Source organism: Mugil cephalus, chromosome 13 (assembly GCF_022458985.1).
Source record: "Mugil cephalus isolate CIBA_MC_2020 chromosome 13, CIBA_Mcephalus_1.1, whole genome shotgun sequence".
NCBI lineage: Eukaryota > Metazoa > Chordata > Actinopteri > Mugiliformes > Mugilidae > Mugil > Mugil cephalus.
The window spans coordinates 8,973,679-9,000,053 of NC_061782.1; the positions used below are offsets into that span (position 1 = coordinate 8,973,679).

The 26,375-nt window shown below is 48.2% G+C and overlaps 1 protein-coding gene across 1 annotated transcript; it reads right to left on the bottom strand.

Moving 5' to 3' along the window:
• Positions 1-25,797, bottom strand: jag1b (jagged canonical Notch ligand 1b). Its single transcript, XM_047603373.1, has 26 exons — positions 25,436-25,797; positions 24,808-25,113; positions 18,378-18,429; positions 15,746-16,003; positions 15,258-15,318; positions 12,982-13,112; positions 12,776-12,895; positions 11,512-11,625; positions 11,305-11,418; positions 11,106-11,219; positions 10,639-10,685; positions 9,944-10,117; positions 9,398-9,548; positions 8,279-8,443; positions 8,051-8,164; positions 7,852-7,965; positions 7,593-7,706; positions 7,004-7,120; positions 6,142-6,169; positions 5,699-5,784; positions 4,944-5,057; positions 4,748-4,857; positions 3,554-3,811; positions 2,926-3,057; positions 2,504-2,645; positions 1-1,935 (listed from the first exon to the last, which is right to left on the bottom strand). Exons 1-26 carry the CDS (start codon positions 25,490-25,492, stop codon positions 1,460-1,462), a joined length of 3,669 nt encoding a protein of 1,222 aa, XP_047459329.1. The 5' UTR covers positions 25,493-25,797; the 3' UTR covers positions 1-1,459.
• Positions 25,798-26,375: the final 578 nt, after the last annotated feature.

Here is a 26,375-nt window from a genome sequence, read left to right on the forward strand (position 1 = left end):
TCCAGAACAAAGACAACTTTAATTCTCTTTTCATACAAAATATTTAATAAATATGACTTTCAAAAATATATTGCCAGATCAACACAATTCTCAAGTTCGTAACACAAAAGTCAAAAAAAAAAAAAAAAAAGGACAAAATGTTGCCATGATCTCAAAGGGTTAACAAATGAGATAAAACATGTTTGTCTTTAAGAGCCTCATTTTTAAAAAGAAACAAATGTGCACAGACACGAAGCAGACTCTTGCAGAGCAAGGCAGTGTGTTTAATCTGAATCTACTATGTTCCCATTGCCCCCCTGCTGTTCAAGTACTCATGGTCTAGCTTATGATATTATGCTGACTAAAGGAGATGGGAATTTTGGCATGCCATGTTGTATTGATGTGACTTGCCTTGCAAGTTGGTGGATTTTGACAGCCTGTGAAAAATGTCAGTGGGTTTAAACTGGAGCTGCTGAAGAATTTTTGTTCCCTTAAGTATTTATCCATTAGTGGCAAGCAATATGTCTGCCACCATGTCCAACCCTTGCAGCAGCCAGGATCTTTTGTTGTCCTAACCTCACTTGCCTTCAATTAAGGTCCTGGCAACAAATAATGAAATGTGTGGAAAAACAAAAAAATGTCTCTTAGGCCCAGAGTGCCTGTCTTTTGTCTTAAATTCTTTGAAATCTGGCTTTTTTTTAATTTTTTTTTTTTTTTTGAATGCGTTGAAAAAAGAATTTGTCACTGAAAGAAATGGTAGGCTTCCACAGCTATCAAAACCTTCAAACTAGACAGAACATATAAATAAAAAGGAATGATATCTTAAGGCTCTTGATTATTAAGTTAATAAATCAAATATACACAATGATTAATAAAAAAAAAATGTACATATCTACACGTTCTAAATTGTCACATAAATTCTTCATATTGGCAGCAACTGCTGACATTGAGCCCCCCTCCCCCCACCCACAAAAATAAAAATAAATAATAAAGTTGATCTTTTTTTTTTTTCTCTCTCATTTGACAGTTGCTGAAGTCTAAAGCTGAAAAAAGGCACTTTCTCCAAATAGAACTAGAAAGAATTCAAACACGTACTAAAAATAATTAGCTCTAGTGTTGAACGAGTCGGGTAGTTTTTTTTAGTCATTGTACAACAATTACACCAGGACAATTACCCCCTTCCATTTGTCCACTAAATCTTAAAGAAAGGGAAGTGAAATGCATAGGTGGACACTTTTGCAAGTCGTTCTACAGTGAAATGTATACCAGTGCCTTGTGTTTCCAGCCAACCAAAGCAACTGTCACTGCCAGTGTAAGCCAGCTTGTCAAAACTTAAATTAACACGGGGAATATCTGAAAATACTGTGGGGTCACAAATGACATGACCGTTTACTAACTACACATGCCAAAGCTCCCCTGTTTCACCCACCACCTGGGTGTGAAGGCATAGGGCTTGGTTGCACGGCAACACAGCTGTCTGCTATACAATGTAGTCCATCCTGTTTATGCTGTTTGCTGTCTCCAAGTCTCTGTTGTCCTGTTTGTTAGTCCAATTAGGATGCTTGGATGTGGAGTTGGGATTGGAGAGGGGCGCCTTCTCGTCCCTCTCCACCAGTGTGTATGCTGGCTGTTTGGCAAAGCGGCCCTTCTGTAAGTGCCTCTCCTTGTCGTCCTCGTCCCCCTCGGGGTGATTTGTCCTTATTTTGGCAATGATGGAGTTCTTGTTTTCGTAGTCTTTAATGGCCACCGTGAGGCCCACGTGCTTCTCTATAGGGTTCTTGATCTGGTTAAGCTGCTCCCGTACGTTATTGGTCGTGTTGTCCTCCGAGCCGGTTGCCGACGTCCCGTTGTGGTTGCTCTGTTTCCGCCGGCGGCGCATGCACCACAGCAAAATGGAGACCAGTACGAGGACCCAGATGACGATGAAGATGGAGATGAGGAGGGGCACCAGATAGTCTGTCGGAAGGAGGAGACAAGCACGGGGTCAAAGAGCTGCCACAAGTTCAAAGAGCCGATTCCCAGTTAAACAACGCACAGCGGGTTTTATTATATTAAATCGTTAGCGTGCCAGTATAACCTGACCTCTGAGCCCCCGACAGGGGGAGAGGAGGCTGCTTCTATTTGGCCATGGCGGCAGTCTGCTGTCACTGCGTTGATGAATGGTGGACACATGCGGGAGTCTTACTACTAAGTCCAGCCAGTTGCAGCGCGAGCCAACCTAAAGCCATGTAGCCAAGCACTTCTGCTCTTTCCATAGAAATCCTGGCTAGATTGTTTTTCAGCTCCATTACAACTGCTATGAGATGGCAGACCTGGGCGGTCTGAGATGTGTGGGAGGCTAAGGAATTACTTTTCAGACGCATTGCTGTCATATTCAAGACTTGGCTCCATCTCATCTGATTTAAAGAAAAGGAAAAAAAAACAACAAAAAAAAAAAATCCTCCCACCCTTTTCTCCGCATGCAAGTGTGTGCAAGCCTGGAAAACTTTATAAGCAACAAGCGGAGATTGGATTGAGTTCATACCAGTTTTGCTGGGGCTTGGCACACGAACTTCTGCGATGGCGGAGATGATGGTGTTGTTCCCGTGGCGTTTGCTAACCAAGTCGATTATCCTGTCTGTGATCTCTTTAATGGGGCTCTGGTCCAAGCGATGGTCCTCAGTCGACTAAATGGAAAGGAAGAAAAAAAAATAAGTTAAGGTTTGAAATGGTCTTGTTTAGGTTTAACGTTCCATTACGTCTGGCAGTGATTATGTTCATTATGTTTTCGAGCACCTGATGACACTAAATAACCGAAACCTAAATTCCATCACATATCGCATCAGACCGCGTCTATATGCTGCCTGGAATGCTCATGCTCGCAGGCTATAAATCAAAGAGGATTTTTTCGGAGTTTGCATAAATGGAGGCAGACAAACATATGGCAGACTATGAGAGGGTACTCACAATGCAGACGTGGATCTCGTTGCTGGCTGAGAATGAGGGGTCACAGGTTATGGACACTGAATGCTCCAAGGAGAAATTCTTCACTACGTACAAGAGCCTCAGCTGCTTGCATACTCCCTCCACGGTCAAGCCCTGGACATGACAAAAAAAAAAAAGAAAGAAAATGTTAACACACACATAAAAAAATAAGAAGCAATCCAGTCTCGAACTAGGTCTGCATTTGGGCATCTGGCAGAAATCCACCAAATTTAGATTAAAGACCGCAGGCTCATGTTACCGTCACTATCTGCTGTCACGCTTGTTAGGCAACTGGCAAGTGTTCATCCTGTGTGGTGACACAGTTGCCAGTGGTCCCGTTTAGCTCGAAACCATATTATCCTTAAATTCATCTCAGAGCGCGGTTTGGTTTCACAAAGTCGCAAATGCCTCAAAAAGAGACATATTCCCACGTTTTTCTTAAAAAAAAAAAAACACAACGTGACGGAGTATCTTTTTTTTGCCCTCCAGAAAAAACCTGATCGTTTACAGTTCGCCGCTCCGATCCATTTCAGAGCGCCGGCGGAGGAGAGGCATGAAAAATTACAGCGCAAACACGTTAATTCAATCCCTTCCTCTTTAGCCAAGTCACCTGAGACAAGCTATCCATGGTCTCCATGGTCTCCTTGTGGAAGGTGAAGGTGATGTTGGCGCAGCTGTCGTCCTGGTAAGTGGAGCTGGGGTGGCACTTGGTGGGAGGCTGGGGAGGGTTGGAGCGCCAGCACTCTCCGTCCTCAACGCAAGGCTTCACGAAGCAGTGGCCCTCCCTGAGGGGGTAGCAGCTCTGGCCCGCGGGACACCCGCTTCTGCCTTTGACCCCCAGGTGGCATGGCTTGGGGCCGCACCACATCTGCAAAGAAAAACACGCACAGTGTTGATTAATCTTCGAACACGTACACAGACGGAGATCTCAACACTTGAATGGATCTCTGTGAGATTTTGCGCGAACATTCCCAGCTGCCAGAGGATGAATCATGAGAGCCGGTATCTAAAATAAAATCTAATAATATGAATGTCTGCACTTACGAAGCCAGATTTTGACAGTATATCCTGTTACTAAGTGAAACGTCTGTATTACTGACTAGCGCAGACTCAACACCCAGTCCAACACAGAGCTGTAAGCAGTTTAGAAAAATCGAATCAGTGGCACCAGATTTTCCCAGTCAAGGTTATTAGTAGCTCTGCAAAGATTCATTTGTCTCCGCGAAGCGCCCACGGATATGCTTCTGTAATGTGGACGGAACACACGGCCCTTCTGTTCGCAGCAGCGTGTTACGGTAACATCAGGCTGTGTTTAAGACGATAACCTGCAGACCATTTTCGCCCCATGATGCGTCTTCGTCCCGAGGGGGGAAGCCGCATCAGTGAGGCGCCATTGTTCGCGCGGCGGTTAGACGAGCGTGATAATGATAGCACCACTTCGGGGCGGGGGACGGGGGTGGCGGCTGCTGTAAATCACCCAGTCCTCACCCGGTGTGACTGTGGGAGATTCTGAAATGGCACCCGACACCAACTTCTAACAGTGCCATTGTGTTTTCTTTTCGAAAGCCAACTGTATCGTCTCTGTATTGAATTTGACACTCCCAAATCAACTCCACCCTGTGGCACGGAGTGTTGTTGTGGCCTTACGTGGCCCTACCTAACCTAACCTAACTTGGTCTTTGAGTCAACAACCGCTTTCTTACAGTTCTCAGCCCTTTTTTCCCATGAGCGAGCAACGAGGTGGACTTACGGAGTCACCTCGACACTTTCCCATCAACTCTCAACCCGCTTTGTTTAAACATACCTTGGTGCACACGACTTTCCCGTTTGAACAGTGGCAAGTGTTGCAGTCCTCGTCCCACTTGACGCCGTCGGCGGTGACGTGTCCATTAACGGAGCAAGATTTTCTCGTCACTGCATTCAAAGGACACCAGCTTTAGTGAAACACAAACACGGCTTGTACCGTGGACTTTCCGTCTTGTGTTGTTTTTCGTACATACCCTCTTGACAGTGTGGTCCGGTTCTGTCGGGCGGACAGAGGCAGCGGTATGCGTTGATCTCATCCACGCAGGTAGAGCCGCCGGCACACGGAGACGACTGGCACTCATTAATATCTGTCACAAAGGGTTGGGGGTGGAGGGTGGAGGGGAGAGAGAAGAGCAGGTGGTGAGAAATGGTTCCCTCATGGCATAAAGAGGCTAATCAGACGGCGGTTCAAATATTGGGTTAAAGCAGTCGGCAAATCTAATTCCTTGGCTAAATTCACTGAGGTCATGTGTCATTTCAACGGTGCGTACAAATACGCAGCAGTTAATAAAAACAAGCAAACATGCTCTAAATCAGCCCTTTTTCTTTTTTCTTTTTGCCCCTCGCAGCTTTTCTTTAAAGGCAGCATCATTACCAGGTATGCAGGAGCTAAAGGCTGGACTTAGCAGAACAAAGGGTTTGCAATGGGAAAGAATGTGGCCATCTGAAAGCCTTTAAGAGGGAAAACAATCTGTGTAATCAGTGTCAGAGAGCATGGCTGATTAGCTGTTGGCCTCCTAAGCTGGCTTCTCCCGGGGGACGGCAGCACGGCCCGGCGGAGTGACACCGAAATGGCTCGGCCTGGCCCGCGGCCCGACGTGCAGATAATTGGCCGACTAGACCTTCCATTTGGAGCGCCCGTGTGATGGTCCCGCGGCCCGGGCATGCTCTAACCGATGCCTCAAATAGGGACCGGGGAGGGGGACTGGTGGCGGGGGTTAATACTCACTGATCCGGCAGTCTGGACCCGCGAAGCCTGGGGCGCACTCGCAGCGGTACCAGTTATCCCCATCCACACAGGTTCCACTGTTGTAGCTGCACAGACGAAAAAGAGAATTTGTTCATTTCATACCAGACATAGCTACACTCCTTTAAACCTAAACAATCTAAGTCCCCATTTTTTTTTTCCCACCAGTCAACTATTTCTCAAAGAGAATTAAAAGCAATTAATTTTGTGAGACAGGTACATTTGGTTTTGGGAGTGAGCTCCAGAAGGTGCATGAGAGTCACACGAAACAAAGCTGACTGCGTCCCAGGAATGACAGACAGGGCAGGGTGTATGCTCGGTTCTCAGCCGAGAGAAAGCCTGCAGGTGGTAAACTACGGCGCAGGAGGAGCAGCAGCTTGTTTTCATGTGTCTAAATCTACAGGAAATGTTTGGCTTCCACTTACCATGGGTGGGGACTGCAGTCGTTGGTATCTGCGAGAGAGAGAGAGAGAGCGAGAGAGAGAGAGAGAGAAAAAAAGAAACAAAGAAAGGAGGGAGAGACAGAAAGTAGTGAGTGTGCTGTGTTTTTTTTTTGCATTCGTGCATGAGCGTTTAGCGCACATGACAGCAAAGAGCACGTCTGAGCTTGCGTGTGCAGGGGCGGACCCGCGCTGATTGCTCTGCCTTATTAACAGCGCAGAGTTGACTCTCTCACCCTCAAAAATAAGTTCCAGTCCCCCCCCTCCTTCCCCGCGTCCCCCCGCCTTCCGACTTGGCCGCCACCGACCTAAACACCTCCACACCCAAATTCCCACCCCGGCTGTTTCTACCCTCCCCGACAAAAGTTACAAGAGGAATTCATGTTTTGGAGGACATGCGAACAAGGGCAGGGATCCCGGCAAAGCAAGGGAAATGGAGGAGGGCTGTAGAACAAGCAGACATGTCACTGTTTGGACAGGAATGCAACGACCAGAGAGGGAGAGAGGGATGTGTGCTGGGCTAGGAGAAAGGGGGGAGAAACATCTGTCTCCACTTTCCTGAGCCCTTTTCTCCCTCCTCCTCCTCCTCCTTTTCCTCCTCCTCCTCCTCCTCCTTCGCTTTCTCCTCTCATGGCCGGCAGCAGCCAGTAAGAGAGAGGAAAGGGTTTTTTCTTTTTAAGAAAAAAAAAAAAAACAAAAAGCTACAGATCAAAAGGCGATGGGAGAGTCGGTTTTAATCAGATGCAGGACTTCACCTCTGCACTCGGTAGCACAGGCTTTATCATCATTTAATAGCAATAACTGTCCACTTTTATCCATTCCACCGCTCCCCCCCCAGCCCTCTTACTTTGAGTGCACGTGGGACCCTCCCAGCCTTCCTTGCAGACGCAGGTGAACGAGTCCCCCTTCACCACGCAGGTGCCGCCGTTCTCGCACGGGTTTGGAAGGCAGCTTGAGTTTTTGGCTGAGAAAGAAAGAAAATTGAAAAAAAAAAAAAAAAAAAAAAGTTTAATATCCCCAACAATAAACAGTATTATCAGAGCAATCCTACACCTTAAAAAGTCACTCTGCTTTTTTTTTTTTTTTTTTTTTTTTTTTGGCGTGTGTTTTCAGTTGGGTTTCCGCTTCTTTCTTCCTCCTCTTCTTTTTTTTTTGTCTCTACATTCCACAACTTTGAAGTGTACTGTCAGTGCAATCAGGGATTTTAAGCGGATGTCTGTCAGCGCTCACGGGAGCGAGAGAAATGGGCGAGGAGGGAGATGAGAGCGGAGTCAGCGCTGACAAAGTGAAGGGATAAAAACTGTTTGTGGATCTTGCGCACCTGACAGATCTGATTAATATCTGGGACACGACAAGGCTCCCCCCCAAAGCAATCTCCTGTGTGTGTGTGTGTGTATATATGAGTGTGTATATATGTGTGTGAGAATCAGACTCACCTATGTTACACGTGGTACCCTCCCACCCAGGGGAACACTTGCACTGGAATGTGTCGCCCTCATCGTGGCAGGTGCCTCCATTGTTGCATGTGGCTTCATCGCACTGACTTTCACCTGGGGGCGAGAATTGAAATCTTAAAGATGCTCACGTAACTGTTAGTTAACTACTGCACAGCGTATTGTATCGAGGTAATTATAAGCACATACCGTGAGGTATGTGGGGGGGGGGGTGATTTTAAAGAAAGAGCTTAAAGCTTACGGGAGTGGCAAGTCTTTCCCTTCCAGCCGTTTTTACACTCGCAGAAGAAGTCAGTCACCAGGTCTCGACACGTCCCACCGTTATGACAGGGGCTGGTGCTGCAGTCATCTATGTCTGGTGGGAGACATTAGAGTGTGACGCGTGTGCAGCAAATCGAGCAAATCAATTTGTGTTTGAACGTGAACCCGTTCCCACTCACTGATCTCGCAGTGGTCGCCCTCCCAGCCGTCGCCGCAGATGCACTGGTACACGCTGACCTTGTCGATGCAGGTGCCTCCGTTGCGGCACGGGTTGCTCTCACAGTCGTTGATGTCTGAGGCAACGAAAAAAAGAGTAATAACGATGAAAACCAAAAACAGCAAACACGCTGACAAACTGTTAAACTTTATTATCGTCATTTTATTGTGCGAGCAGAGCCTGGTCTTACTCTCGTGGCAGTAGGTGCCTCTGAAGCCTTCCTGGCACTCGCAGCTGAACTGGCCCCCGGCCTGGCTCCGACAGCGGCCGTGAGGTCCGCACACGTTCGACGAAATGTAGCGCTCCCCTCCTGGCGTGCTGTTGGACGCGACGGCGACTGTGCAGCTGTCAATCACTGCGGGAAGAGGGAGATGGGGAGAGTTGAACAGAGATGAAAGTCTGCCCGGTCCAAACCCACATGTGGTTTGCGTCTCCCTCCGTGATAAAGGAGGATGGGCACTTATTTTATCAGAGGTGCTCTAATGCTGCCAGACGGCTAACATGCGATGTACAAGAAAGAGTGGGCAAGAGATTAAAAATAGATCTACGAGGCTTCTGGAGATAATAATTCTAACAAAAAAAAAAAAATATATATATATATATATAAAAAAAATCCCCTGAGAAAATTGGTATCAGTGTACAAATGGGCCGAAAGTGTGAACGATAGGAGAAACAGCGATAAGCTGTTATGCTTTCATAAGCAATTCAGAGCGATCTTTTTCACTCTGTGCTGAAATCCCTTCCTTTCCCCCTGTCTGATCAGGTTAGGCGCGCCGGGTGAGCCCGCTCCCCTGTAATCACTTAATTCTTGCCAAGAGCAGAGAGAATCTCACCGTCTGGTATCTGGCTCCGTGGTTGGTCCACTCACTCAATTACACACGCAGAAAAATGTGCACATTCATCGAGGGGGAAAAGAAGAGGTAGCCCACCAAGTCATTATTAAGAACACACACGGTGCTATCAGCCTTTTGCCAGATTTTTTGGGCCGGGTGGGGGTGGGGGGGGGGACTCGGGAGAGAGGGGAGAAACACTGGAAAAGCTTAGCCGATTGAGAGGAGGGCGGGAGCTCTGCTTTAAAAAGAAACAACTGCTCACCTTGGCCAAGAAACTTCGCTGCATGGAACTAAAATATAGGTATTGCCCTCGTGGGAACGTGTGGGCAAGGCGTTCAGGCGAATTGTGAATAATACCTGGCCTTATTCAGCGTTTTACTACAGCGCGTTATGCAGATCACCTTTCAGAAACGCTGTGGAAAAAGAGAAAACGGCAAAAAGCTTGGCGGTCACGGCAGGCAGACGGTGGGGCGTACCTTTACATGTGGTTGTGCGACAGTGGTCTTTGAGGTGGGAGCAGTTTTTGCCCTCGTAGTCCTCCGGGCAAGCGCAGTAGTAGTCGGTGGCCAGGTTGAAGCAGGGCGCCCCGTTCTGACACGGGTTGGGCGAGCAGTAATCGATATCCAGCTGGGGAAGAAAGGTATTGAATAGGGAGCCGTGAACCTGATAGCTGACATAGTTTCTGCTACAGAAAACAGAGCAAAACCCACAGCATCCTCCCTACAGGCTGTGCCAGGAAACAACACACACACACAGCGTTCGGAGGAAGGGGAAAAACAAGGCAGAGACATAGGAGCCGTCCTCTGAGTCTGGGCTTCAGCGCTGAGGAATGTATCCCACTGTAGCCAGGAGCAGCTTCAACAAAGCACTCCCTTTTAAAAAAGGAGGACTATGGAACAACAGCCATTTAAGAGGGTGGTGCAGGAAAACTTTACAACAAACCCGAAGATACAGCAATGCTAGCGGAAAGGCTAAGGCTGCTGCGTGACAGTGGGGAGCGCGGCTGGGGCCGCGTGTCTCACCTGGCAGAGGTTTCCTGAGAAGCCAGTCAGACACAGACACTGGAAGCCGTTCACTTCGTCCTGACAGCGGCCGCCGTTCAGACACGGCGAGCTCGCGCACTCGTCGACGTCCCTCTCGCAGTGCTCGCCAGCGAAGCCGGGAGGGCACGTGCAGCGGTAGCCGTTCACCAAGTCCTGGGAGCGAGAAACAGGGGGGGTTAACGTCGCACGGCTATATATTTGATTAACTGCCTTTGAAAGGGTGGGGTCCAAACAATAACTGTCAAACCAGGGAACAGAACGAAGAGGGCAATAGCAGCAGGAGGAGGAGGAGGAGGAGGAGAAAGAGGGGGTATTATCACAGCTCCACAATTATTTCAACACATTTTCCTGGCACGGGCTCAACACAATAATGTTTATGGTAATTCAATCTAGTGTGGTCAAGAAACTTGTGTGTCCCTCCCTTAGAAACCCCTCTGAACTCACTCCTCTCAAGATTTGATTTCAGAGGAATTCCACAACAATTCCACTGCTGGTTTGAAGAGAACAGTTTACAGCAGCTATTTATATAACCACTGTAAATGACTTTGACCAAAAAAAAAAAGAAGAAGAAGAAGAAAGAAAGACAGAAAAGAAAAAAAGCAATAAAACAAACAGGCTGGCAGACAAAGCACTGATATCAGATAAAGGTGGATGACATTTGAACCCACACCTACCTTGCATGTTCCCCCATTCTGGCACTGGTCCTTGCAGTCGTTTATATCTGCATGGGAAAACAAATCTGACGATTAATTCTGAACAGCTTGACTAAATCGGCTGTCTTTGAAAACAAGTCTGTGCTTTGTGTTTCCCATGGTACGGGCTTTTGAAAACACTGGTGGAGCTGCAGAGCGCCTTGCGAGGGCTGGATATTGTGGCTGCAAAATCGGTGCAAAACAAGACTATTGAGCAATCCCGACGGCTGCCAAGTGAAACTAGTTCTGGGATTGTTTTGAGCCACCTCTAATCACCGCAGACTTGGCCACACGCAGGCCTAGAAATGATACAGCACTACGCAGCAGGAAAAAAGACTGCACTTGCTCAACTGCTTTGCCGAGCTTTAAATTCGGCATGTGCTGAATGAAGGGAAGCAGATATATAAAAAGGGGGGGAAGGGGCTGGACAGGTGTCCCGCTCAACTCACTGATGTCGCAGTTCTGCCCCGTCCAACCAGGGAGGCACTCGCAGAAGTATCCGCCAATCAGGTTGCGGCATGAGTTGGCATTGACGCACGGTTTGCTATCGCATTCGTTGGCATCTAGGAGAGAAGAGAAGCAGTTGTTGGCGCGGGCGGGCGGGCATTTGACGGGCACAGAGCGGCGGAAAGAGGCCGAGTGACTCACCGATCAGACACGTCTTCCCCGTCCACTGTGAAGGACAGTGACACTTGAAGCCATTGACCAGATCCTGGCAGGTCCCTCCGTGGCTGCACGGGTTCGGAGAGCAGTCGTCGACGTCTGCGCGGAGAGAGACGTCAATGCGGGTTAATCAGAGTGACAGAGAGCGGACGTTCAGCGGAGGGGAGGGAGGGAGGCTGAGTGAAATCTTACTGATAGTGCAGGAGGGGCCGCTCCAGCCGGGCGCACACTGGCACTCGTAGCCTTGACTGGTTTCCGAGCAGCTCCCTCCGTTAGAGCATGGGTTGGACAGGCAGGCGTGTTCCGCTACGAAAACACAAAGAGGAGAAGAGGTCACAAAAGGGAAATCACGTCGTCGACATTTGCACCATGGCTGAGAAAAAAGAAAAAGAAAAAAAAACACGTGAATATGCACTTCAGCCTCTGATGATCTTTGATTCTTTAATCTTTGGCAAACCTCACTCCTCTGCCCACTCATGACCCTTTTTCTTACCCATTAACTAGACCCCATCCTCCACTGCCCCCAAAAGCCCGCTCAAAATCTCCCTCCCAATCTCGCTCTCATTACCCGCCCCCAGCAGACCCCACCACCAGGAAATCATCTTTCATGCTAAGTTGACCCGACCAACGCGCCGTGACTTCCCTCTGACTCCCTGCCATTTTTCTTCTGAGAGGCGGCAGAAGATGAGAGGGTGGCGGGAGGGAGAGAGGGAGAGCGGGAGAGGGGCCGGAGTTTCTCCGCTGGGGCCGAGTTAAGGATGAGTGGGTCCCAGATGAATCAAAAGTGAATGATTCACCCGAGGAACAACGAGGCAGTTGGGAGGTGATCGGCAGACACCTCTTGGTATGCCATGGGGAGGGAGGGAGAGGGGGGAAAGGATGCAGCGCTGTGTTACAATAGCCCCACGTATCCCCTGGTCTGCGGACCTCCTGTTACGAAGGGCACGGTTTCCTGACATCTCCGCAGTTAAGCTGTCAGCGCCCCGCAAGGCTCAGATTTAATGAGGAAAAAACCATCATCTCCATGGTAAGTGTTTGCAGCAGCTGGACCTTCGCACCACACCCATCTGTCTTGAGGAGCAAAGGGATGACCGGCCACTGAGGATCAAACCCGCTGGATTACCTGACTCGGGGGCCACTTACACAGGAGTGGAAACAGATTACTGTTTAGTTACCATCTCCTCTGATTACAGACTCAAGGCACCTCCGACCTTTTGTCCGCAAGCTCAAAAATTCCCTCTTATTCAGTTGTGAAAGCCCTCGCGATCAGATGTTTTACTGCAATTGTGTTAGGTTTCTGACGAAGAGGGAAGTCCCGGAGCTGCTTGGCTGGCCACAACAAATGAAAACAAACTCCAGTTTTTCACGGGGCAGAGCAGCACACCTCCCGTTATCAGCTATAATTGTGCAAAACAGAGAGTTAAATCTTATCTGACTGAACATCGGCAACACTCACCTCTCTCACAGTTGGCGCCGGAGTAACCCTCGGCACAAGTACACTGGTATTTGTCAGGTCCTGTGTTGATACACGTCCCACCATTCAGGCATGGCTGGTGAGTGCCGCAGTAGTTCAGATCTGGGAACAGAACGTTTCATACAGCTTTAGCTTTGGACAAAACAAAGCCCGCTCCCACGGCAATGACATAAGGGAAGAAAATTAACCTTTGTCACAAAGGTGGCCTCCCCAGTTGGTGTCACACAGGCACTGCCACGGCTCTACACAGGTGCCATGAACGCAGCCAGGATGGGGGATGCACTTGTCGCAGTACTGGCCCTGCCAGCCATACAGACACCTGCAAGACACACACACACACACACACACACAGAGAGCCATGCCATCAGCCAAAAATGGGGACAAATTTTTTTGTTAAAAAAAGCCAAAATAAACACACACGTGCCATGGCGACACATGCAGACAATTCAGGCAAACAGATAATCCTCGTGGCATCTGAAAATGTTAATATCTTAATCTTCCCTTTATTCCAGGTTCTTTGAAAAGCGACGCGGCGATAATCTGAATTTAATTAGCATATGCGGCGCGGAGCTGCACAAATGAAACAAACAAAGAGGCAGTATTCTTGCCCTCACAACTGGGCTGCATTTTGAAAGACCACAAATGAATTTTAAGTAGCAGGCTGTTTATGCAACAGCTTTTAAACAATACTTGGGGACAAGGAAACGGAGGCGTATTTAGCATTTTACCAAACAGAAAAAAACAAAACACTAAATTACAGTTCCAATGGGACCTTTAGCACAGCTAACATTAGCATGCGGCCAGACGCTCCCTTTAACGACACTGTGCCTGTGGCTTGGCAGTGGCGACATTCTTGCAGAGAGGAGTGTTGAGCCCTCCTCTCGGCTCTTACACTGCTGCTCATCCTGGTTCCCATGACTCAGTAGCCAGGCTCGCGCCCCAAGGCCGAGGATGAGAGCACAGCCTGCTGACCACTCAAATGTCCAGGTCCATAATTACACTGATAATGTCGACCTTTTTTGTCCCCCGGCTCCGTAATTAAGACGGCAATCCAGTCCGACTGATAAGTCGGCTCTTTATAGGTGGCAAAGTGGCGATGCAGTTTGCTGCTGTGGAGCCTAGCGACAGGAAACACGGTGTCCCTCCGGGGGAGCAGCGCACTGATTAGCCCCAAGAAACGGACGGACTGTAAAAATAAACGTGGTGGTTAAGTAAACCTCAGTCTGTGATTAAAGAGGCTATTCTTAAAAGTGTGCTAATCCTCTCCATGAGAAGTGGAGCAGGAATCCCCAGCAGGATCCCAAATCATTTACAGTTATTACACACACCCAAATTACTGGGGAATGTGACATTACATTGCGCAACACTGCCGATGCACAAAAAGATCTGAACCCACGAACTCGTACGAGTCCATATGTTGTGCAGTCAATGCAAAACTATTTTCCAACCCACAGGTGCACTGTTATTACGCCATTAGTAAAGAAGTTTTACGAGCAGAAAGACATTAGTCGTGGCTCCACTGACATAAAGCTAGTGACAAGGAGGCCGTCCTGTCACGCAGCTGCATAATGGTGGGAAACTGCTCACTGGCTCCAATAGTCGCGGAGCTTGCTTGGAGAGTTTTGTTGTAAGAGTGCATAAAAACAGAGATAAAACCCGGAGCTTTAAATATGGCCACACCTGTGCCTGGGACGAAAGCAGTTCAGCCTCTTGTTCTGCCAGTGGCCACACAGGCACTTACAAGAAACCCGATGATGTCAAAAGCTTGGGAAGAACAACAACGCCGCTGCACAAAACGAACAAACATGATCGTCCCTGTGCTTGATTTATGGCCAAATCAGACAACTAAGAAAGCAAGCGATGCCTGAACTGTGGGAAGCGGCGGGCAGTGCAGGGCCTCCTCCAGGATGAGGAGGAGATAGAACCGCTGCTGCAACACAATGCCCCAGCTCTGATATCCATCTGTGCCTGGCTTTTCCTCTGGCTGTGTGCATAAACAGCATTAGGAAGCCATTAGCTACATAAACAATACACTCCGAGGCTCATCCGAATGTTACACGCGATTTGGCCGATAGCGCTCGCCTCGTCGGAGGCGTCGCACTTCCAACGTGGAATCGTGGCAGCTGAGCCTCCGCTTTCCTCACTTTGGAAGCTTCGGCCCAAAGCTCCACAAGAGATTTACAAGCGGCTCAGTCTGCATCTCCGTTAAAGCCCTGGTACTGATTGTCTCTTGGCCAGAAAAACCCAAGCATGTACAGAGAAAGATCCGTGCCATGACGGATCCGGCGCTTGGACGCAGTCCCTACATATCTGGGCGATCCACACCACAGGCTTCTGGCACTGCCCCGCATGGTAAGTAAAGACACTCGAACAGGCCATGTTCGACAGTTCACACAGTAATAATGCCATAAAATCACCGATAGCAGACTAATAAATCAAAACGGAAAAAGGCCGGGGCACTTACTTGCATCCACCTGGCTCCTTGCATGATCCATGTTCGGTGCTGCAGCCTTGTCGGCATATAGCTAGAAGAGGAGGAAGAAGAATTATTTCGCTGCACGGCGACTACACTCAAACTTTTCAGCACATTTTAATTATAGCACTAAATAATATAATTACAACCCTCTCTGACATTTCTGTCTGCAAGAATAAACACTGCCGCCGACACACAACCATGCTTTCCCTGCCACATAATACAGCAAAATATGCAATGGGAAATCGACTTGGGAGATTGCTCCTGGTCCTAGAGGAGAGTAAAAGTTTTAAACTACAGTTAGGCAAAGTGTCTCAGCAGCAGACAGCGTGTCAGTGTGAATCACAGATTAGAGCCCGGCTGCCGGTTTTGGAAGACTCATTCACCGTCCCCAAATATTAATCCGACCGTCTCAAGTTGCTGTCTACAGCAGGGAGACGTCTTCTATTACTTGACGCTGCCATCTCACTAGGGCTTACCTGTGTTGCAGTCAGGCCCAGACCAGCCTTCCAGACAGGTTTTGTTTCCATTGTAGTCGCAGGTGTAATGCCCGAAGAACTCGTCCCTGGGTCGACAGAACTTGTTGCAGCCAAAGCCGTAGTAGTGCTCATCACAGCTGACACGGATTTGGTACTCGAACTGTGCTACGGGGCCGTTGTGAGTCAGCTTCTGCCAGAGCGGGCTGGGGTTGATCATGCCGGAATGAGAGGCTTTCTCTATCAACTTCCCATCTGCACCTAAAAAAAAAAAAAAGAAAGAAAAAAAGATGGATCAGATGGATTCTTCTAAAAATATATATTCAGCCCTCATCTGACTCAGTGCTCATCAGATGTTTGAGCCTGGGAGAGAATAGTGGAATGCAGCATCGTACATTACATTACGCTGTTGGGTGTTGCAGCGCTCTCCATGATCACACAGCGCGAACCCAAAAATGCCCGAAAAATTCTGACACAAATTGCAGAAGATCTCTTAGATAGCAGATTACATGTAATTAAGGCAAATGTGTGTTGGAAAGGAAGAAAAGTACAAGGAGGAAATGCAAAAAAAAAAAGGAAAAGGATGCCTGTAATAAGCACGTTTAACTGCTTTTTTTCTCACGCTCTCCGTCCAACTCTCCCTGGTTGCTTACTGACTCTCAGGTTTACAGCTTGAGGATATTGCTGGCCTCCTCCGACGCTGCCCTCTGCATCTGCTCAGGCGAGGACAGAACCGCAGCCACCATAAATTACAGTGTGAGGACACCGATGCCACATTCATTGCTGGGAAGCCTGCCAGCGTGCCATCAGCACTTTTTTTTTATTTTTTTATTTTTTTTTACCCCTCCAGGCTGCTTTTCTTATATGCATTTTTCATACCAAAAGCAACTCACAAAAGCACTGAAATCAACACTATCGCAGACTATTTCCACATTTCAATGTAGAGCAAAGGCACGGCCCGATGTTGTGATTGTAAAATACACACAGACTTAGACCCAGAAACAGACCTATTTTCTTGTCAAACATGAAGAGGTCAGAGCTCTGTCAAACAGGCGAGGACCGAGCTGGGAGCCGAGGGCTCTAATGAGCCTCTCACACACAGAGCAAACAGACTCCGGACTGAGCAAACACGCTCAGCCCAATCTCCAGACACCGCACTGTCTGGTGCGCCGTCTGCGCATTAACACACACTCATCCACCCGTACGCTCGGCGCGCGCTACCTCGAGGACCGTCTAAATCTTCCACCTGGGGGAGAATGAAAAAAATGTGTCACCGCCATTATTTACCGCGCTCGCACGAGCGGGGGGTGGCTGACCGCTGGGTGAGTCGCTCCTCTGTGCGGTGTGACGCAATAGCGGTGGGGGATGGACTGCTGTCACTTATTTACCGCGCCGCCGTGGTGCGCGTGGTAGGGGTTGGAGGCGGCGCACCGATGTCGCAGCGCCCGGTAACATTTCACAGCGGCCTGGAATCCAGAGCTCGGGAGTGTGGCATTTCTCTACCGACCGCCGGCCTCCAGTGTGAGGAGTAGCACAGCCCTGCTACCTGCTGCCTGGCTTGCAGTTTACACATAAATCAGACGAGCTGAAAAGTTTAGAAAGGTCATGGCTCCACAGATAATTTGCCAAAGGAAAAATTCTAAGCTTTTAAAAGATATTAAAGAAAATTAACTTCACAAATGCTGTGTGAGCTCTGTAAAAAGGACTTTAAACTAAAAGAAATATATATTTAGGTTTAAAATAAAGCAAAGCTTTTTACTTTGTTCGAAACAGAGCTGGGAGTTAATCCGGAGGAGTTCAGTGTGGTTTTCGAACCAGCTGAATGTGTGTGTATGTTCAGGGGGCTTTTCACACCAACGCCCTAATGGCTCTCCGGGGAGCGGCAAATACAGCAGAAAAGGCCGAAACCTCGTTGAGTCCAAACACACATAAACAAGCACGGGATGAGGCCCTGCCCTTCATCTGGAACCACCACGCCGTCGCCAACCCGACCACCAACCAGCAGCAACCAGAATTCACACGCTTGGCGTCTTCGAGTAAAAACGTCTCCCCCCCACCCACGCACGCCTCGACCCCGGCCTGCAGTCCACCTGCGCCAGAGGTAACTTTAACCTATGAGTGTAGCATAGCTCAGGGGGGCCCCCCGCATTGTGGGCGCAGGCCGGGCGCAACGCCGGGCGGATCGTTTGGATGAACTCTGTGTTTCACACCTCAGTGACAGTGAGACAGTGCGACCCCGACCCCGGCCGGCAGCCCCTGCCATCAGTCATCGGCCAAATAAAAACATTTTCATACGGAGGGGGAAGGGGTGGAAGGGGGGGGGGGAGCGGTCGCCACTCCACCTCTTCTTCTTCTTCCTCCTCCTCCTCCTCCCCCTCTGCTTCCGTGAGCCGCTCTCCTCCCTCACAAGGCACCTGTCAACACACTTTAACACGGACACACACCCAGTGGACCATGTGGAAGAGGGCATGGGGTTCAGTAAGAATAAACTTCCTTCCCCTGACCTTCAACACAACTCCTCACATGGCGGTGCTGAGAGGAAGGGGGACAGACAGAAGATTGAAGAAGAAGTAGAAGAAGAAAAAAAAAACAAAAAACGGCAAGATGAGGATGCCAGACAAGGACGAATACTCACCGCTGGTTTCGTTGTTGTGGTCCAAGGCTTCCACTATCAAAGTGTAGGACCTCTGAGGACGAGAGGAGAGACACATGGAGGGGCGTTAGTGAAGAGCAGCATCGTCAGTAAAACACATTACTCAGTGATTGATGATGTTTTGACTACCACCGAACGGTTAACAGCCTTTTGTTTGTTGGAGACCCAAACGGTTACCCTATAGGAAGCAATCACTCAGACCTAATGTTAAATAACCGAAGGGATGACGAGATCTTTCTTAATAAAAGAAGCCTCAGAAAAAAAAAAAAAGAAAACGTTGAATCCACAACTCTCCCCATTTCCCATGACCTCAGCCGCCTTTGCCAATGACGTTTCATCTCCCTCTCATTGAGTTAGCTTCCCACAAGGCCTCGTACAGAAACTGCTGTGAACTTATAACAATGGCCCCGTTGATCTGATTAAGAGAGGATAAGCTTGAGGTGGTGCAGCGGTCTCACAACGATTAGAGTGGGCAGTGGTCTGGCCTCTCGCTGGACACCCACCCAGCGGGAGAGCGTCTGATGCCCCCGAAACTACGGCCAAAACAACAAGATACCTCACCCCTGAAAGTCAAAAATATGTGTTTACATAAGCAGCAACGCCCCCCAAGAGACTTTCTCCACATGGTTATAAAATACGGCACAAAGTCAGTTCTGTTTTATTGCGTACGTTGGGTTTTCATGCTCATTTTTAAATCTCTGCAAACAGTCTGGGCAGAAAGGCTTAAAGGATGCTGCTTTTCAGGCAAAATTCAAAATGGAGAGGGGAATAAAAAGAAAAGAAAAAAAAAAGGTGTGTGTGATGGATGGTGAGGCAGGAAAAAATATGCAGGAAAGAGGAGAGCAGAATGAGGCCGAATGAGCGCTACACTCCGGAGGGCCTGTCTAGATTTCAGCAACTCCCGAAATCGCTTTGTCCGATTCGGGGTCGGTAGCGCTCACACCGATATCAGCTTACGCGTTCGGCCTGCACTGAGCTGGAGTCATGAGGGAAGGCGGACAATGCGCCCTGCGAGTGCACACGACGGAGTCAGGGAGAAAGTATGCGATTGTGAGAACGCGTAATCCACTTACAGTGCCCGGGCAGGAACACCAGAGAGCACCTACTTGTTATATTCGCACACATGCTTGCCACTAGCGGCGTCGCTCGGAGGCATTTCACAAATTCTGTATTGCCGCTATGGTCCTCCGCTCCGCCGCAGTGACTTCATGGTAAACAAACCTGCATGAAGGAAAACCCCTTTTCACTCCTCACAAAAGAAAGATGAGTCACCGCTGAAGCCGCTTCTCCTTTTTTTTTTTTTTTCTTTCCAGGGCTTTACCTTGTTTTCTCAGGCACTCAACTTTCTATCTTCCCAGGAGACTTTCGTCTCATCCCGTGCCAGTATTTCACTGCAATGAGGGCACACGATTGGCTGCAATCGCTTGACGCACAACTTCAGTGCGTGAGTGAGCGGTAACGCGATAGCTAATCATCTACAACTAGTTGGTTTCAACAGCAACAACACGGGTCCTGCGGCTCCTCCTCAGGAATCAAGTGGTGTCATGTTGATGCCTCCCGAGCCAAAAAAACACTCGATAAAGTGGCAGAAGAGCTTCAAACAGTGACGCTGCATCGTTACAATACAGTTGGACTGCAAGTACTTGAGTCTCAAGAATATTTTTAGAGAGTCCCACGCATGTGACACGGCACGGCACACGTGGTGAGCTCCTCATAAGAAAAAGGGGAACTTGGACGCAATCGCCGAACCCACACAGAGTGTTTCATACTTTCTGAATATGACACCCGTCCATCATTGCAACATCGCACTGACGTGTTGTGTGATTAATGATCTGGGAATAAATGCGCTTTCTGCTCAAGTCGAGTCACCTTTCATTGACCCACGGTCTGAACACTGCGAGCACATTATCATCTTACTGTCAGTTACATCAGGGCAACAATGGATCCCTGCCTGCTACTGAAAACAACAACAACAAGCCCGGCTCACCTGCCACGCAACTTAACTACACACCTTGTTTAAGACCGGTGGGAAAGAAATTCCACTTAGAGGTGTTGCACTGTTAGTCAAGAGTAATGAATAGGTTATTTTCCTTCCTACAACATTAAAAAAAAACACACCCATATCCTGCACGATTTGGACTTGCCTCAACATGGAAGCTATTGCAGCACTGTAATCACCACCGCCGCCACCACCACAACCACCACCACCACAGACTGATCATATGTTAATCCTACATTAACTTGATTAAGGGCCACGCCGTAAAAACTAATACAAAACAGAGCCGCGCGAGATGACAATGTTTTCTGTTCTGCTACACGTCTGAAACTTATTGGCACGCACGTGAAGCGGCTGCAACCCCCGGAGTCCCTCAACCCTAACGACGATGTCAGAAACGGCGAGATCTAACCGAGCGGCCTCGCTGTTGTTGGGATGTTTAGTTTCAGACTAAATAACTGCTTCCAGAGAGCGAGATACAGCCCGAGACCTCATTCGCCAACACTCCATAACTCCTTGGCGGTTATCAGCTTGGAACCGTCTGCCACTGCCAGGTTCACTTTTCCCAGGCTCCCAGCTGACTCACAGCTTCTCTTTGAACGACCAAGCTCACTCTCCCTCTCTCTACTGCGCACACGCGCACACGTGCACGCACGCACACACGAGTAAGTCCAATAAGTGTGGCCATATGTCTCCTTATCTTTTCTGGCCAAGCAGACACCGTCCAACGGACAAGCACCACAGAGCGATAAAGATCATTCCAGTTCGAATCACGCCGTCTTGCCAAAGAACACTACTGATTCCTCTCAGAAGGGGAATTTTCCTAATACACACAGACACACACACCCTGTCATCCTGACCTCTGGTGAAAATGGAGCCATCTTATGCAGCCTTACTGGGAAATTTAACAAAATAAAAAGAAAAAGGTATGCCTCGTGGAATAACAGGCAAGAGCCAAAGGTCTAAATAAAGGCAAGGCAGGACAGATTAGACCGGTCTTACTCTCAGCACAGAGGAAATGTAAACAACCTAGTCAAAGGATGTTGACCTTCTGTATCAGTTTTCCTGAGTCAATCACTTCAATAGTATCAACCTGAGATCTAACCAATAATTGGGAGTGCTCAGCAACACGCCCTGTTTGCCACAGAGTCCCAGGCTCGGTCACGAAAAGTCAACTCTCACGATCTCTTCCAAAGCCACTGGCTGCACTGGCGGACTTGGAAGGAGGGAACACATTGTTTCCCCCAAGAGATTTGCAGCACAACAAGCTGTGGAGAAAGACCGCCGCACAATCAGACGCTTATTAAATATCCCGCAGCCCGGGATACGACAGATCCTCGCCCCGGCGAAAGAATCTCACCTTTTGCCAACGCAAACAAAAAGCATGGCAAACAGATTTTTTTTTTTTTTTTTTCCTCAAGGCAAACAAGATGAAAACATGAACCCGAGAACGGGAATGAAAGTCCTAACTAAACAAGCACGCAGCCAGTCTTCTGTCTTTTACAAGGGTCACTGACCATTAAAGGGAAACAAAAACACGGCGCAGGTTACCCTAATTAACTGTATATTGAATGCACGTCCTGCCTCCATGCAGCTTGAAACAACTCCGATAAGCTCCGATAACACAACACTGACAAAACACTACAAAAAAAAGAAAAAGTTCTTGTTCAGGCTGAGGACAGGGTGAGGTAGAGAGAGAGAAAAAAAAGAAAGAACACATTTCTTTTCCCTCTTTCACTTGAGTAATTTGCACTTAACTGCCACATCAGAGCCGACTATATAAAACAAACATGTCATTACTCCCACAGCAGCCGGCAGCGTTTACCCTCATGGCTGAGCCGGCTATTGTTCTGTGACTCACCTGATCCCAGTTCTCTCAGACTGCTCTGACTTGTCAGCCAATCAATCACGCTGATGTCTTAGGTCTCAGACACGCCAAGGGACAGACTGAGGAAAATGGTGCTGCTGAATTTGGGACATAATTAGATTAGACGCGGGGGTGAAAGGGGAGCAATTGCCCCGAGAAGGAAAAGTATCTGGCGAGTGATCAGGTGAGTGCTTGGTGAAGATGGATCTAATCTGAGGAGCGTATCGGGCTCATCTTTGAAAGGAAACAAAAAATACAGCTATTTTCTTTTACAGGTGGGCAAATATGCTGAGGTAGCCACAGAGGCAAGGTCACAGTGTGCCTGAGAGCCAACTTCATCAGTGCTGAGTCTACTACTACTGCTTCCTGTTGCTTGCCCTGCACAGGCATTACAGCTGTACTGCCTCTATTATGCTCTATAATCCTCACTGTAGTCAGTGAGTGCACTCTTTTGTCCCCGCTTGATACGCGGCGAGGGCCAGCGGAGCCGGGGACTCGCTCCTCTGTGGGCATAAAAGCACGAAGCAGACATGAGCGAACGCCTGCTTTAAAACGCCGGCGCGCACTCGCGTTAAAGATGCGCGGCCCGACATCATTCGGGCCGGTTGCCTGGCATTTGCCCTACCTGCCCGATCTAAACACATGTGCGTAGCCTCATTAAGTGCAGCAGTTACTGTGGGTGGCAAGGTTAAAGCGATGAAATGCCTGGGGTCCAACCGAGCGTGACTTAAACAAAGCCCTTGGCCTGGACAAGAGGCCAACTTCATGGAGCTCACAAGAGAGAGGATGAAGAGAGGGAGGGGAGGGAGGAGGGGGCGAGGGGGGGGGAGGGGGGTGCGGCACGGCTTCATGAACTCAGAGTACCCAACAACCCAATTGCACCACACTGCCATCTGTCCACAACAGCCAATCAACTGATGAAAAGGACAAAGAGTGATATCATACCTAACCTGACAATTGTAAATGTGCACTGAAGTAAAGCACTTGAAGTGAAGGATGAGAGAATCCACGGATCAGCTCCGTTCTTTCTAAAAAAACTCAAGTCGCAGTGCTCCAGGCTCCTGTTTTCCTCAACAGAGCAGCGTTAAAATCGACAAATCTGACTGTGACTGGATGTCTCCAACGTGACAACACCCTTCATTAGCATGAGAAAAGATTAAAGGAGGCTTCAAACTTGACATAGGTTCCATTTTCAATGTCAACACATAATGCTTTCAAGTAGGACTGATTTTCAACCAGTAAGATGAAACTACTCTGCCTGTGAGGGTTCATGCCAACTCAGTGTTGCCATAGTGTGAACATAAACAGAAACCTTTGTCTTAAAAAAAAAAAAAAAAAAAAGTGTGAGGCGCCAGTGTCTAAGTGGAGAGCAAATAAAAATTACAGACGATATCATATTGCGAGATACCCCGCTGAGAACCATGTTTTACTGGCCGATCGCAGGGAAAGTTTAAATTCAAGTTATCTGCCCTGGCTCACAGGTAGCCCCTTGTAAAAAAAAAAAATCAACAACATGAAAAGAAACCACACAGGCTGGTCCGGTTCTTTCACTTATCCGGGCCGTTTCAGACCAACAACGTGTACAATGCTTGAAATTACAGCAAGAACTTTCATCAAGATCGAGGTAAAAATAGCCTTGATGTAATTGGACACACACATACCAGAGGACTGTGCCTTTCACCCGTCAGGCACAGTGGAGGAGTTTGCGGGCCAAGCTGTGGGGCCAGTCAGTCTGTGCACAGTCCTCTCTTTTCTTTTTTTTTTTCCCCTCTCTCTCTCCCTCTCTCTCTTCACTACATCGAAATGCGGTTCAGCATGGCAAATCATATCTTTCACAGAGCTACAACTCTCCCACAGGCCCGTCAAGCCCATTTATTTACTCCGTGAAGACGAGGTGACACTCAAGCAAACCAGTTTTTCACCCCGGAGCTGATGTACTGTGCAACATGTGCAGAGGAGAAACGTGAGAATTAACTTTTTATCTCAAGCGTTCGTCTGTTGAACCGTGCCAGACAATGGAAAAACATCAAAATGCACCGTCATGAAATAACATCCAGCCTATTTATACAAGTTCACACAAAAGCACAGGAAGATACATTTAAAAATAAAAATGGGGCCCTCTTTATTAATACCGATATGTCTGATGGTTCAAATTAACAGCGAGTCATCTACCCATCTACTTTGGTTTCTCACGCATGACTTTGGGACAAAATCCTGGAAACATTTTTTTGTTTTGATGATCTAATAAGTTAAGAAGTTTAACACTTCTTAGACAAACGGGTCTAAGAAGGAGAAAAATACCTGCACCTGGTTAATTGAGGCACATAATAAGGAGACAAAGTGGGGGTTCTCAAAAGGATAAACTCTTTCTTTGTTTCTTGTACTTTCTAACCAGCTTTTTGGGGGGTACGAATGATTGACGGGCAGTAATTGCGCAGAATTGGTCTGCAAACCGACATTTTTTTCTTTTTTTGGTCGCTCTTTGGAGATGCGTGTCAGGAGGAAACAGAAAAGTTTTTTTTTTTTTTTTTCTTAAAGACTCCACTCACCGGCCAGGCAAAACTGAAGGGCAAAACTATCCTGGATCTGTCATTCCTGACAGAGCTCTTGAAAGAAAATGTATTCCCTCCGAGGATAGGCGTAGATCCCATTCCGAAGCTGCAGGGCCCCGCAGCAGAAACCCTCGACTGGTATTCCTTCAGGCAAACTTTAAAAAACGTATCGCACTCGTCCCGTGTGCACTTTCTATCCGCGCTGTTCCGTGTGCCATCACAACACATGCCGCTCAGCAGCTCCCCGTTCGCATTGTGCATCGACAAGATTTGCAACTCGAATTGTCCAGATCCCTCCGACACCTGTTGAAGACAGAACAGTGAGTGCAATGGAAAACTTTAACCACAACAAAGAAAAAGTCGCAATACTGTGCGTAAAGCTGTGCGTAACGCTCAACTGCTTTAAAACAAAAAAAGAAAGAAAAAAAAAAAGCGATCGCTACCCGACATTACTTTACACTTGCAGCGGGCTAAATGTGGACGCAATTGTTGCGTGCGGCATGGGTACATGTAATGTTAGCATAGCCGTGCACGTTTAAGGCGACACACACATGCAATCAAAGTACATCCAAGCGGCAGAGCTGGGTGACCTTTCCCGCTGTTTTCGCGCAAGTAATCCACATACCTTCGCGAGAAAGCAGAGTAAAAAGGCAGCAACGACTGAGCCCCGTCTCAAAATCATGCCTCCGGACTGCTGTTGCCACTCGTTTGTACTAGTCGTCTGGCCGACACACGGCACCAGAGCTCTCCTCTGGTTTAAACATGCACGAGTGGGAAACAACAGTTTAATCAGCGGAGCACAGGTTCCCGATTCATAGAAGACCTCTTCCTAGTATGTCCCTCAAGTTCTCCGAGCGTCTGCTCTGCTTCGTTATCCGACAGTCTCCACTTGTTATTGAGGAAAGTTTACACAGTAGCCATGCGGCGGCTGAGCCCACTGACTGACTGAGTGACTGCTGGTCCGAGCTGGAGCTGCTACACAAGCCAGCGTTGAGGGAGTGTCGGTCGGAGCCCTGGGCCTCCATATTCATGAGCAGGGCGCAGAGAGCCCGCCCCTCTCACATTATGAGGATAATCATACACTCGAGCATGCTTTAAGGACTCCCTGGCAGTGCTGCGGAGGAAAATAAAAGTGGAAATAATCCATGACCTGAAGTCATATTGATACTCGTAAGTCATCGCAACGGCAGACCCAAACGCACGTGAATTATACATCCAGACATGCATCAGCTCAGACTCACCCCTCCTTCAGGAGATCTCATCTTTCTGCACCCTGCATCAGCTCCATACCACACTCCGCACAATTTATTCTGTTGTTTTACCTCATAAAGATTTACGTCCACTTAGAAGGTGGATACACTGAGTTTAGCTGGCTTTCATTCTCCTACATTTGTGCCATTAGGTAGCGTACTAAATCACGACAGGAGCCTGCATGAAGGCCGTCGATGAGTCAAGGGCATTTTGTTAAACGCATGGTATGTTAGGCAAAACCTTGGATGAACGGCCCCACATTCCTCTGAAGGAAAAAATCCTCAGAATCCGTTCGTTTTCTACAATTTTTTTTG

What these genes read in the sequence shown, in the direction of transcription:
- jag1b (XM_047603373.1), bottom strand. Translation starts at nt 25,492, where the DNA reads ATGATTTTGAGACGGGGCTCAGTCGTTGCTGCCTTTTTACTCTGCTTT. An exon ending in CCACAACAACGAAACCAGCG is followed by an intron (nt 16,004 to 18,377) that starts GTGAGTATTCGT and finishes TTTTTTTTTTAG; the next exon opens with GTGCAGATGGGAAGTTGATA. An exon ending in GGGGCAGAACTGCGACATCA is followed by an intron (nt 10,686 to 11,105) that starts GTGAGTTGAGCG and finishes TTTCCCATGCAG; the next exon opens with ATATAAACGACTGCAAGGAC.